The sequence below is a fragment of the Cucurbita pepo genome, chromosome LG18 (genome assembly GCF_002806865.2).
Source record: "Cucurbita pepo subsp. pepo cultivar mu-cu-16 chromosome LG18, ASM280686v2, whole genome shotgun sequence".
Classification (NCBI taxonomy): Eukaryota; Viridiplantae; Streptophyta; class Magnoliopsida; order Cucurbitales; family Cucurbitaceae; genus Cucurbita; species Cucurbita pepo.
Genome location: NC_036655.1, coordinates 4941845 through 4955306, shown reverse-complemented (window position 1 = coordinate 4955306; position 13462 = coordinate 4941845). Strand labels below are relative to the sequence as shown.

The following is a 13462-nucleotide window of genomic DNA, read 5'->3' as shown; positions in this document are numbered from 1 at the left end:
AAAAAAAAAAAAAAAAAAAAAAAAAAAAAAAAAAAAAAAAAAAACTTAAATTTATTTATTTAAAATTAATTTGTATCCAAATTACCCCTAAAAAGAATTCTATTTTTAAAAAATAAATAAATAACAATAATAAACTTTTTAGTATGGTATGAATTATATGGTCGATGCGTCTGTTCTTTTGTCGCCGTAATATAATATGGCGACAGGCCCCCCCACGTGCCATCTAAATTTACTATTATTATTATACCCTCTTAGCTTTCATTAAATTATTATTATTTCTCTATCTAATTTAATTATTCAATAATTATGAGAATAATTATTCTTCCGATTGGTTCTAACAGACACCCTTATAAAGAATGTTTCGATAAACATAGACATAATAATAATAATAATAATTTATTAATTATTAAAAATATTCAAGAATTAAAAATTTTGTGTCCAGGAGACAAAATCATATTGGGATCAAATTGTTTTTTGGTGTCCTGAATCCTGTTCCATTTGTGACCAAAATGATTCGCCCAATCGGCTTGTGTTCTGTAATGAGGAAGATACTGCTTGATCTTCATATCCACACTGTTGCAGAACCTTAATATCTCCTTGTTCACCTCATCCATGGCTTCCCAATTATCAAACCCACTTGAATTCAAGAACCCTATCGTGTAAAAAACCTCTTCATCGGGTATAACCGCTGTCATTCTATCATCCCACCTGTTCATTAATCCACATCACTTTTTAAATTTAATCCACACCCTACATTTCTATATTCAAAACCAAAAAAAATAATAATAATTACTTGCTCCTATTCATTGGGTACACGAGTATCGGCCCGTTGTTCATTTTCTGTTTGAGAACGATATCCTTAAAAACCCCGGAGTTGAATTCGGCAATACGGGATTTCGGAACGAAGAGATTTAGCCACGGATGAGGAACGTCCCATAACCCTTGTGACTTCAGGCTCAGCTCTCCGCTTCGAACCCTATTAAGGAATTCAACATACGATACATCTTTCTCGAACTTATATCCAGATAAGAAGCGTAACCCATTTAACGAATCATCGAGTTCCTATAAAAAGGCACGAAATGGGTTATCGAAAATGGGGTTAGGTTAAAAATAGGGGACGTGATCGGGATCGTACCTTGTCGAGGGTGTGTCGAGAGGTATGATCGTAATATTTAGCAACTTCTAGACAGTATATGATGGAGTGTTGGTTAACTAAAGAGATGATTGTGGAGTGATGAGAGGGAGGGAAAAAAGAGGATCTCCAATTGTCTGGGGGACCGTCATGCATTAGAAGTAAACCCTCCAAGTAGTCCAACGCACCGTTTTGTTTGCTTCCATTGATTGAGATCAATCGTTCTTGATCTTCGGTGAACTCACTGAAATTGGTGTACAGCATTCTAACCCACTTAACCTAACACCCAAACCAATAAATAAATAATTTATTTATTTATTTTATTTAAAAAAAAATTATTTTTGTGGTGGGTCAATATAAAATTGTACCCTGTTTGGAGCTGGGAATAAGGGAATCCTAGCCCGAATAATGATTCCAAATTGGCCTAAACCACCCAGGACTGAATGGAAGAGTTCCCAGTTCCTTTCTGCTGAACAGCTTACAAGATCTCCTTTCCCTACAATACACACAAACATATAATATCTCTCATTTTTTAATAAATATATATATATATATATATATATATATATATATATATATATATATATATACCAAAGAGAACAATATATAATGATATCAAAGTTAGACATCAGACAGACGCTAGCAAAGATGTAGGCCCAATGAAACTGAGAACATTGTGAGTTAAAGTGGTCAAAAGGTATATATATAGGGACCAAAGAGAACAATACATAATGATATCAAAGCTAGACAACAGACAAAGTGCTAGCGAAGATGTGGGCCCCAATGAAACTAAAAACATTGTGAGCTAAAGTGGTCAATATCTGGTAACAAGTATATATATATATATGCTAGACATCAGAGAGGGTGCTAGCGAAGATGTAGGCACCAATGAAACTGAGAAATTGTGAGCTAAAGTGGTCAATATCTGGTAGCAGGTATATATATATATATATATATATATATGCTAGACATCAGATGGGTGCTAGCGAAGATGTGGGCCCCAATGAAACTGAGAACATTGTGAGCTAAAGTGGTCAATATCTGGTAACGGACAAAATACCTGTAATGACGTCGAGTTCGACGACGTTGCTAATCTGCGGGCCGTATCGGAATGTCTGGCCGCTAATGCCAGCGTTCGACAAGGTCCCGCCGACGGTGAGGTAAAGATAATCGGTCCACGACGTGGGTGCAAGTCCATGCTTAAGAGTGGCATTAAGCACATCAATCCACATCTGCTCACCACCAACATCGGCAAAGAAACCGTCGGAGGCGTTACCGGAGACAGAAATTCTTGTGGGATTATTCAACGAAGCCATCTCAACAACAACGCCATTTCGCGCCATTGCCTGGCCGCGGACAGAGTGGCCGCAGCCCTTAGCGGCGATGTTGAAAGGAACGGGAAGGGAGTTGGCTAGTTTGATTAAACTGATTATGTCGTTCATAGAGGATGGGAAGAGAACAGCGGCCGGTGGGTCGGTGACCATGTGGCCGAAATCAGTAGCGGCGGAATTGAGAGCGGCGGAGTCGTGGCGGAGATTGGCGGCGACGGCGGTGATATCGTCGTCGGGAAAAAGGGATTTGGGTATGAAGGATTTGAGACGGGTTATGGAAAGCATGTATCCGAAATAAGCTGGAATGGAAAAGTTGATAGCCATTTTAAGAGAGAGAAAGAAGAGAGAGAAGAATTATAATTGAGTTGGCGAGAGAAAGGATGAGCAGACCCATGTATTTATAGCCAAAATTTTGAGTACCCGACAAATCATATTATTATTATTATTTAATTTCTTTTTTATTTCATTATTGTCTTCCACTCCTTAGAAATGTCCACGTGTTCTCGTCCCCCATACCCAACTCCTATTTCAATTTTCATCCCCACAAAATTTATTATTGATTTTTATAATATAATAATTTAAATTTTAATATTATAATATAATTTCGGCACATAAATAAATAATATATATATATATATATATATATATATAATATAGTCTCTGTATTGCTATCTGCAATTGACGAACTGAAATATGAAAAAATATTTAACGTACGTTTTTAGATGGGAGTTTGCATTGACTTTTTCGCGTGTGGCTAAAATTATTTTGAAAATATATCGTCATTCATTAAAGTAGGAGCTTTTATTGACTAATGTGAATAGAAAAGTATTATTATTTGAAAAAAAAAAGATATTATACCTACAAATATAGGTAGCAATTGTTGCAAAATTAAAGTAGATATTAATATGTGAATAAATTATGCATCTAGGTAGGTATTAATATTCAGACTATAGAATAAAATCAATATGATTTAATAGTTATATTTGTGGATATATTTCCATAACATTTATTTTTTCTTTTTTATTGGAAAGATTTTGAGAAAAAAAGAATATATTTTTTACTAAACGCCACGTCGCTGTAGATTCGTTTTTTTCCTCAAAGAGTAATTATAAAATATGGGCAATCAAAGCTTACGGAAGAAAGGTATATTTTTGAATGAAATCGGATAAAATCCTGATTGGAAAAAACGACGCCGTATGAATAGAATTTGGGTGTTGTGTTGTGTTATTTTTTTTTATCAAAATTTTAAAATTATTAAAGATGTTCGATTATCCTACCAACTCAAGCAATCCAACCAAATCAAAATTTTAAATTGAAAATTCGAGTTGCGAGTTGACATTTTTTTCGAGTCAACCTGTCACTGTAGAAATAGGGTTACGATCCAACGTACTTTTAAATTATTATAAAAATTAGAAGTATTTTTTTGGATTAATGATATAAATGCACGTGGGAGGAGAACGTGGGTGAAAATCCAAGGGACATTACGTGTGCCACTTTAGCAAATCACGACCGTTGAATTTGTTGACTCGGTCAACGTTAGTGGAGTTTGGTCAATCTAAATTACACCCAAAATACTTTAAAATTACAACCAATTTCAATATTTTTTTTATATCAAAAAATTATATTATAATAGTAAATAAAAAAAGAATATATTATAATATTATGGATGCGAATAATGCAATAAAAGGGAGAGACATTTAGAATATTATTGTGAATTGTTGGATCTTTAGGGGGCTAAAATGGGACTAAATAATTAATTTTTTATGGGTTATGACACAATGGTTTTCCATTAAAAAAATACATTAATAAATAAATAATCTATTTATTATTATTATTATTATTATTTTATTTGGTGTAGAATTAATATTATTTTATAATGGGGACAAATCGGGGCTGTCAGTCCCATGCTGTCGGAATTGCAACATAATCAACAATTATCAACCATCTTTACTATATTANTTTTTTTTTTTTTTTTTTTTTTTTTTTTTTTTTTTTTTTTTTTTTTTTTTTTTTTTTTTTTTTTTTTTTTTTGCATGAACTAAAAATATTTAATATTTTCTTTTGGGTATTATGTTTTTTTTTTCCACATGCCATGTCATGGAATAACATCTTAGATGTTATTGGATGATTGCTTAAGGGAGCTGATCAAGAACTTGATTGTCATGACATTCTCCGATGAAGATTATCTTCATAGAGACCAACATTAATTCCTTCCGCATGTTTTGTCTTCACTCGTACGAAGACTCCCATAAAATCATACTTAACTTTGAAGTTCCATGACTGAGCCACCAAAATATGAAGGTGCACTGTTTAACCGCCCCAAACCCAGTGTAGGAAAAGGTTTTCACACCCTTATAAATAATGCTTCATTCCTCTCTCCAACCGATTTGAGATCTCACAATCCACCCCCTCGTAGCCCAGTGTCCTCGCTAGCACTCGTTCCCCTATCCCCATGATCACTTTCATTCGGATATGCTCTCGACCCATTCACGTACTCCGCTTTTACTCGAGCATCACACTTCCAGATTCACGAATCTCGACTAATACAAACTCAATCAGTTACTCTTTGCCCTCTTAACCGGTTTAATCGACCTCGTTACATCTCAATCGATACCCGAAAACAAGTAAAGTAAAAGGTATGTTTTTGGCATATGCATGAATAGTGATAGTTTGGTTGTGTGGGCAATGAAAGGGAAAGGAAATTGGACGCAAGAGAAGGCTTCCCCCCCCCTCTCTTTTCCTCTCGCATGGAGAGAGAAGAGGGGGGCAAAAGAAAAGCTTAGGCATAGACGTCATGGGGGGGACTAAATATGTAAAGATACTCCCAAATCTTTATGGGGATCCAACCCACCAAAAATATGATATCACGTGGTCCTTCAAATTATGTGTATAATATATAGTTTTTAAGTGTATAATGTATTCATGTAATGAATATAATAATATATGCTCTATTATTGTTCCTTCCTTCCCTTACTATCATATTATATTTGGAATTTAAGCTACCCAATATCAAAGGTCACGACACATCCTTATCTTGTTTTCGAGTTCTCAAATGCGTTAAATGATAGGTACTACCTATTCCCAACTTTGTGTCAATTATATCAATGTTACCGAACACAAGAACCTCCTATGCATTCTCTCGTTCTTTGTAATTGATCAGTGTATGATACTCGGGTTTGAATTTAAATTTGGTACTTGATGGGCTGCTACAGATCTTATCGAAGTGGAAGCCCTCCTAGTAGAATGTGATTCAGGGCGAGCCAAAATGGAAGCTGGTGGACATGCGAGGTTTAGAAAAGGCATATTAATTATTCCATTACCATGGATGGGATGAACGGTTGAGATTTAATTTTGGGCATTGGTAGTAATAATGTTGGTATTGCACCACGCACGAGGAAAGCAAGCCTTCCAATTATTGGACATACCAAAAAATATATATGAGAATATATCATATATATTGAATAATATGTCACTTTTTTTATTTTCTTTTCCAAAACTTAATATAACATATATTATAATAATAATAATAATAATAATAATAATTTAACTTTTAACTTTTTATAAACGTTTCAAAACTATCGTTAGAGTAGAAATCTATTAGAATATTTGACAAAAATCGTGAGATCTCTGGTCAGATGGAGAGGGGAACAAAACATTTTTTATAAGGACGTGGAAGTCTCTCCCTAGTAGATGTGTTTTTAAAAATTGTGAAGCTGATAGCGAATGCGACAAAGCGAACGGACAATATCTGCTAAAAGTGGGTTTGAACTGTTACAAATGGTATCAGAAGAGCAAGACACCGAGCGAGTGTGCCGGTAAGGATGCTAGCTCCAATGGGAGCGGATTGTGAGATCCCACGTCGTTTAGAGAGGAAAACAAAACATTCCTTATAAGGTCTAAAGGCATGAAAATCTCTCTCTAGTAGACACGTTTTAAAAACTGTGAGACTGATGATGGTACATAACAAGCAAAATAAAGCATTTCTTATAAGGCCTAAACACGTGAAACCTCTCTCTAATAGACGCGTTTTAAAAACCTTGAGACTGACGACGATACGTAACAGACATAAACGGACAATATCAGTACTTCTAGGTCGTGGAAACCTCTCTAGTAAACACGTTTTTAAATTCGTGAGACTGACGTTTATACGTAACGGACAAAAACATACAATATCTACTAGCGATAGTTTTAGGTCAATCCCGACATTAAATCATTTTAATGTCAACGTTCTCGAATTCCTTGTGTGGACAACGAAAGAAAAGAGAGGAGTATTGAACTTTATAGTTATGCTTTTATTGAGTTGTTCCATTCCAACCGCTTTTTCGGCACACATTTAATTTTTATACTATTCATTCCCACGATTATGAAATTATTCCACTTTTTATAAATTACACAAAAAAAATAATTATAGGAGAAAATAAAAGAAAAAATAAAATTTATATTATCAAATATTATTAATTCAAACATATTAATTAAATTTTATTAACCATTTGGTGGAAGGAGGAAAGTGATGACACCAAGTTGGGTTACTTTTATGGGCACTGTCTGTACAATAGGGGGCTTCAAAATCAGAGATTTATAAAGACAAAAAACACATCAACCATATAGTTTCCCCTCCCTATTTTCTTCTATTTTCAACACACCAAAATCTCGCTCCTTCGAGAAAACGCTCGTTCGTCCATCCAGATCTTACGAGATTAGTCGAGAAGGTATAAGGGTCTCGTGTTTTGATGCAATTGAGATAACCCAGTTGGTAGATTTGGACTAGACTTTTGTGAGATCCCACGTCGATTGGAGAATGAAACAAAATATGTAATGGGCCAAAGCGGGTAATATTTGTTATTGGTGGGCTTGGGTCATACCAAATGGTATCAGAACCAGACACCAGGCGGTGTGCCAGCAAGGGGGTGGATTGTGAGATCTCACATCGATTAAAGAGGGGAACGAAGTATTTCTTATAAGGGTGTAGAAATGTCTCCCTAATATATGCATTTTTAAACCGTGAGGTTGATGACTATACGTAACGAGCCAAAGCAGACAGTGTCTACTAGTGGGAGAGGTGGGCTATTACAACTATTGACTCGAATAGAGTAAGAAGAAGAAGAGATCGAGAGATGTGATAGCGATATTTTGAGTGTAGAAGATAGAAGATTTGGAGAGATGATGACGAGATACGACGGTTGAATTTGAAAGAAGGACGGTGCCTAAAGTACCTTCCAATATTGGGTTTGATAGGACTTATCAAAAGAAAGGGAAAAGGCTAATTTTTCTCTTTTTTTCAAAAAAAAAAAATTTGTTGCCCAACTATATGGAAAAATCGATGAACTCAACTTGACCTACACGACAAGTTTAGTTGAATTATAAACCTAATCGAAGTTCGACGATTAAACAAAATTAGGGTTTGGTTCATGGGTCCCTCTTTGTTTGCTTTGATGTTGATGGATGGTGATGATATCACAACATTAGTAGCATAAAGCAGGGCTGGCTGCAAACTCAAGTACTGTCCTACCTACCTCCCAAATTCTCACCATGCTTTTAATTTCTTGTCATCTTTGAGTATCACGTGAAGTCGGAATGTCTTAAATTTGATCGTGTTTAACATAATGCATTGTTTATCAATTACGGGTTTAAATTTGTAGGAACTATTAATCGAATCAAGAGATTAATTCAGTGATCAATCTTGTGAGAAAAAATGAAATGACTGATCAAATTTCGACATAAATGCTACGAACTCATCAGTAACATCATCGTATATTGTCTCCGATTTAGAATTAAACCGTATCAAAGTTACTATATCCTCTCTTCAAAGTGGAAATCAAAGGCTAAGGGGTCATTCCCTCAACTCGTAACAATCAGAATCTGACTCTAACGGCCTAGATCCACCGGTAGCAGATATTGTCCTCTCTCAAGGCTTTAAAACGCGTCTGCTAGGGGAAGGTTTTCACACCCTTATAAATGGTGGATTGTCCTCCTCCCCCCTTCGGGGCCCAGCGTCCTTACTGGCACACCGCCTCGTCTTTACTGGAATACCGACATGTTCCATGTATCTCAATTTACATATAATAATGTTCATCTCTTCTCAATCACACGTTTATCATACAATAACAGTGGGAGGAATTGAATCAAATTGATTCTGATCGAGTTGGTTTATCATAAAATAATTGACATAGCTGGATCACAACTGAGATGCAATCATCATTATTCTCTAGACGTGAACGTGTGCAAGAATCTACGTGTACATAATTAATTAATTTAGTAAAATAATAAATGCATTAAAGAAAAATATATAAAAATAAATAAATATATTTAGGGTGTTAATGATGATTATAGATGATTGTGTGGATGACAGTAAAAAAGGTTAAGGAATAAAGCCGGCAAAAAATCTTAATTATTGATACCCTAAAATCTCTATGATTCTCATAAAAATCCATTAAGGTTTGCAAAATCAACCTTTTTAATCTTTCAATACACGTCAGATTAATTCTCGTATTCAAGAAACTGTCAATTCATGTGATGAAGATATCCCGAGAAAGTACGTGAATAGATCAGCTTCAAAAGGTCTATGTTCCTTTAAAAACAATGCCATTTGTCCGACTCAAGAAGTAATCGTCTATTTTCTTCGTTTTCTTCCTTCAAAAAACGACGTCTCTCATCATATTAGAAACTTACCTAAACCGGTCGGTAGGTAAGTCCTTGCGTAGATCCTGAGTATCACTTTTTTGAGCTAATAGATAATGATTCACTTGTATCGTCTTTTGAAGACAAACTTGAGAAATTTCAAATTCTTCTAATGCTTTCACATTATTGCACGTTCTTGACTTTGATCAACCATCTCAGTCACCGTATATTTTAATATTTATATTCCAAGGATATTTTTGTAATTCTCCCCTCATATATTTGAAATTTACTCCTCAAATTCATTGTTGATTAAAATTATTTTAAAATTAAAAAAAAAAGACATGGGCTACGTTTGCAGTAGTTTGGGCCCGGCCCACTAACTAGAAGCCCATGTTCAAAGTTATATTTTGTTTTATAATTTTTTTTAATATTAAATGTAATACATTTAATTTATTTAAAGTAGAAATTAAAAGAAATTAGAAAATTTTCTGTCCCGGAGAGAGCAAGTGTTTAGGGTCAAACAAGGCCTTCCTCTGCTGGAAAACAGGCCATTTCCGACCAAAATGGTCAACCCATTCCTTTTGACTTTCAAAATGTGGAAGATACAGCTTAGCTCCAATTCCAGCTTCAGCACAGAACTTCAATATGTCTCTATTATGTTCCTCAAACGTTTGCCAATTATCGAATCCGCTCGAGAAAAGAAACCCGGCCGTGTAGAACACGTCCTCGTCAGGTATCACGGCGGAGGTCTTCTCGTCCCATCTGTAAAACGATCGTGCTTTGTCAAGCTTTTTATCGTAACGTTTTGTTAAAAATATGAATGAATGATTAAACTTACTTGTTTTTGAACATCGGGTAAAAGAGGAGGACGCATGAACTGAGTTTACGCTTTTGAATAATGCTTCTATAAACACCCCATTCAAATTCGAAAAGTTTCGACTTTGGAATGAAAAGATTTAGCCACGGATGAGGAACGTCCCATAACCCGAGAGATCTTAACGCTACTTCGTCGGTGTGAACTCGATCTAGAAACTCTTCGTATGAAACATCTTTAATGAACTTCAATCCGGCCTCAAATCTCAACCCCGTCAACAATTTCTCGAGGTCCTACACATGAATATATTATTAAAAAAAATTAGAATAATGTGATTGACAGTTTTATATGATAAAATTATGACGGCTACGAGTCAAACCTGGTCAACGCAACCAGCTGATTGTTGATCATAATACTTGACGACTTCAAGGACGTAAACGATGCCGTATTGAGTGATAAGGGAGGATATCTTGGGCTGGTCGGGTAGAGGGTAGAAGGAGGAATTATCAGGTGCTTTTAATTCTAGCAAAAGCAAACCTTCAAGGTAATTAAGGCCGTTGGATTTCTCTTTTCCATTGTTGGATATCAAAAGTTCTTGATCACTTGTAAATGCAGAGAAGTTGGTGTAAAGCATCCGAACCCATTTAGCCTTTAAGAAAGAAAATACAATCTTATTAACCTTAATCCACATTTTAAAAAAAATATTAAAAACAAGGTAGAGAGAGAGAGAGAGGGAGGGAGAGACCCTCGTGGGCGCCGGGCCAAGGGGGATTCTAGCTCGAGTAATCACACCGAACTGACCCAAACCACCAAGGGCACCGTAAAAGAGCTCGGGATTGTTGGTAGGAGAGCACGTCAACAATTCTCCTTTTCCTATCGTTCAAACGAAAGAAACTATTAACTATAGTTTAAGATATACTTTCCTTCTAAAATTCAGAGATTCGAACCTCTAAATTCAGGAAGGTATTGAACAAAAGAAAATATGTTTTTTTTTTTCAATTAAATGAATATTTACAATTGAACACATTTTTCCAAACCCATTAATTGTGTAATTAATGCATAATTTCCAAATAATTATGATAATAAAAGACAGGGTTTTTATTCTCTAAAATTAAAATAATTCAAATAAAAAATCATTACTCTTTCCATGCATGGCAGCATGGTAAGAAGGCGTATAAGGTAATTAAGGCTTGGTAACGACATGGTAAGAAGATTTATATGGTAAATAATGGTATGGTAAAAAGTTATATAAGGTAATTAAGGCTTGGTAATAGTATGGTAAGAAGGATTATTAGGTCAACAATACTTTTACCTATGAATTTCTTTATTTTATTATTAATTTCTTACAATATTTTTAAAAACCAAATCAAGTCAACATTTTTGTTTTCCAAATTTCACTAAAAATTTATTAAATATTAAAAAAAAACATATTTTAAACAAATATTATATTTAAAGGGTTTTTCCTCCTTCTCTCAGGAACAGATAGTGTAACGACCCAGATACACAGCTCATAGATATTATCCTCTTTGAGCTTTCCCTTTCGAGCTTCCCCTCAAGGCTTTAAAACGCGTCTGCTAGAGGAAGGTTTCCACACCCTTATAAAGGGTGGTTTGTTCTCCTCCCCAACCAATGTGGAACATCACAGGTAAGGCTTATAAAGGTTGGTTTGTTCTCCTCCCCAACCAATGTGAAACATCACAGGTATCCACACTGTTATGAGCAATGTTTCGTTCACCTCTCCATCCAACGTGGGATCTCATAATCCACCCCTTTAGGGCCAGCGTCCTCGCTGGCACACCACTCGGCGTCTAGCTCTGACACCATTTGTAACAACAGTTTAAGCTCACCGCTAGTATATATTATCCTCTTTAGAGATTCTCTTCAAGGGTTTCCGCTCAAGATTTTAAAACGCGTGTACGAGAGAGGCAGAGGTATCCACGCCCTTACAACGAAGGTTTAGTTCCCCACTCCAACCATACTACGTCAAACAAAGATTTAGAGAGATACCAGTTACTACGTCAAGTTCAAGAACATTGCTGATCTGAGGCCCAAACCGAAACGTCTGACCACCAATTCCGGCGTTAGACAGCGTCCCTCCGACGGTCAGACGCAAATAATCCGTCAACGACAACGGGGTAAGCCCCTTCGCCATCGTCGCATGCAACACATCAATCCACAGCTGCTCGCCGCCCACGTCAGCATACGGACCCAACGCCGCCGTCGTAGTCGACACCACAATTCTGCCGTCCAAACCGCCGAGCGACGTCATATTCACCACAATTCCGTTCTCCACCAAGGACTGCCCCTGGACGGAATGCCCATGACCGCGGGCAGCAATATCCATCGGCGTCGGACTCCCATACATGAACTGTATCAGCCCGGCGATGTCGCTGCCGTTCACCGGAAAGAAAACGCCGTAAGGCTTCTCTTCAATAATCCGGCCATAATCCGTGGAAGCCAATTTAATCGTCTGGGAATCATTTCTGAGCTTCGCCGAGATGGGCTCCGGTAGAGGTAAAGCCACTGCTAAAAACGGTGCGTTTTGGAGGATAAGAACACAGTTGAAAATTATGAGCAGAAAATTATTGTGCGCCGCCATTTTCTTTCACCGTAAGAGATGAAGAAGAAAGCATATAAAACAATTCATATTTATAGAGAGAAAAAATAAACAAACAATTAATTCTATAATTAAAAATATATATATATTTTGGTATCCAAAAATTTAATTTTTAAATAACGGGTATTAAATTGAATGTTAGATTTTACTATAAAGATTTAATGGATATTATATCATTAAATTTTAATTCATTTTCTAAAATACACTCGTGTGCAGTTTAGCAAAACACTCTGTCCTTCAATTACAGATCAGCACGTGTCAAATATTTCTTTGCATGCTTTTTTCAAAATGTATTTTTAATTTTTTTCCAATTATATTGTTTTTAGGTATAATTAAATTTTTGTTTATGCATAACTTTATTCCTTTCTCATTGAAATAAATAAATTGTAACAAACTCAACCGAATAATAATTGACTACCTAACTGTTATTTCTGATGTTTATGGATAGGATTGGACCGATTCACTTGTCGCTACGTAATTTTGTCCTTTCTCATTAAAATGTGAAATATTTATTTTCATACGTTGAATAGCAGTTCAATTTCAATAATTATTTCAAAAAATTTCGTTTCATAGACTTAAATTTTTGTTATATATATATATATATATATATATTTTATTTATTTCAATTCAACTCGACCGAAATAGGTTGATAACCCAACTGAAAGGGTATAAATTAGATTGGGTTGATTGACTGTTCGAGTCACCGAGCTTTCTGAACGCACTACCTTACAATGTATTGTCTTAAAAGAGTCTTAACGATCTCTCATCCGAGTATATCAATAAATTGTTGTAAGAGCATAATAATATTTTGAGTTTGAAGGGACTTCAATTTGTTCGAAGTATCTGGAAATAAACCCTAAGCTAGTGCTCTCAAATTAGACTACAAGACTAGACAGCTACCTTTCTTTATATCATATGGTTTTTTTTTTTTTTTTTTTTTTTTTTTTTTT

General features: G+C 35.4%; 2 protein-coding genes across 2 annotated transcripts; both read right to left on the bottom strand.

Annotated features, from left to right (window-relative positions):
* Positions 1-383: 383 nt before the first annotated feature.
* Positions 384-2828, bottom strand: LOC111780058 (cytokinin dehydrogenase 3-like). The gene is made up of 5 exons (XM_023660321.1): positions 2193-2828; positions 1501-1628; positions 1136-1411; positions 794-1062; positions 384-708 (listed from the first exon to the last, which is right to left on the bottom strand). Exons 1-5 carry the CDS (start codon positions 2785-2787, stop codon positions 417-419), a joined length of 1560 nt encoding a protein of 519 aa, XP_023516089.1. The 5' UTR covers positions 2788-2828; the 3' UTR covers positions 384-416.
* Positions 2829-9511: 6683 nt separating this feature from the next.
* On the bottom strand, positions 9512-12495 carry LOC111780059 (cytokinin dehydrogenase 3-like). Its single transcript, XM_023660322.1, has 5 exons — positions 11903-12495; positions 10641-10768; positions 10275-10544; positions 9920-10188; positions 9512-9843 (listed from the first exon to the last, which is right to left on the bottom strand). Exons 1-5 carry the CDS (start codon positions 12492-12494, stop codon positions 9558-9560), a joined length of 1545 nt encoding a protein of 514 aa, XP_023516090.1. The 5' UTR covers position 12495; the 3' UTR covers positions 9512-9557.
* Between the last annotated feature and the right edge of the window lie 967 nt (positions 12496-13462).

What these genes read in the sequence shown, in the direction of transcription:
- LOC111780059 (XM_023660322.1), bottom strand. Translation starts at nt 12,494, where the DNA reads ATGGCGGCGCACAATAATTTTCTGCTCATAATTTTCAACTGTGTTCTT. An exon ending in TGAACTTGACGTAGTAACTG is followed by an intron (nt 10,769 to 11,902) that starts GTATCTCTCTAA and finishes TTTGAACGATAG; the next exon opens with GAAAAGGAGAATTGTTGACG. An exon ending in TTGGCCCGGCGCCCACGAGG is followed by an intron (nt 10,545 to 10,640) that starts GTCTCTCCCTCC and finishes TCTTTCTTAAAG; the next exon opens with GCTAAATGGGTTCGGATGCT.
- LOC111780058 (XM_023660321.1), bottom strand. Translation starts at nt 2,787, where the DNA reads ATGGCTATCAACTTTTCCATTCCAGCTTATTTCGGATACATGCTTTCC. An exon ending in TATTCCCAGCTCCAAACAGG is followed by an intron (nt 1,412 to 1,500) that starts GTACAATTTTAT and finishes TTTGGGTGTTAG; the next exon opens with GTTAAGTGGGTTAGAATGCT. An exon ending in TACCCAATGAATAGGAGCAA is followed by an intron (nt 709 to 793) that starts GTAATTATTATT and finishes ATTAATGAACAG; the next exon opens with GTGGGATGATAGAATGACAG.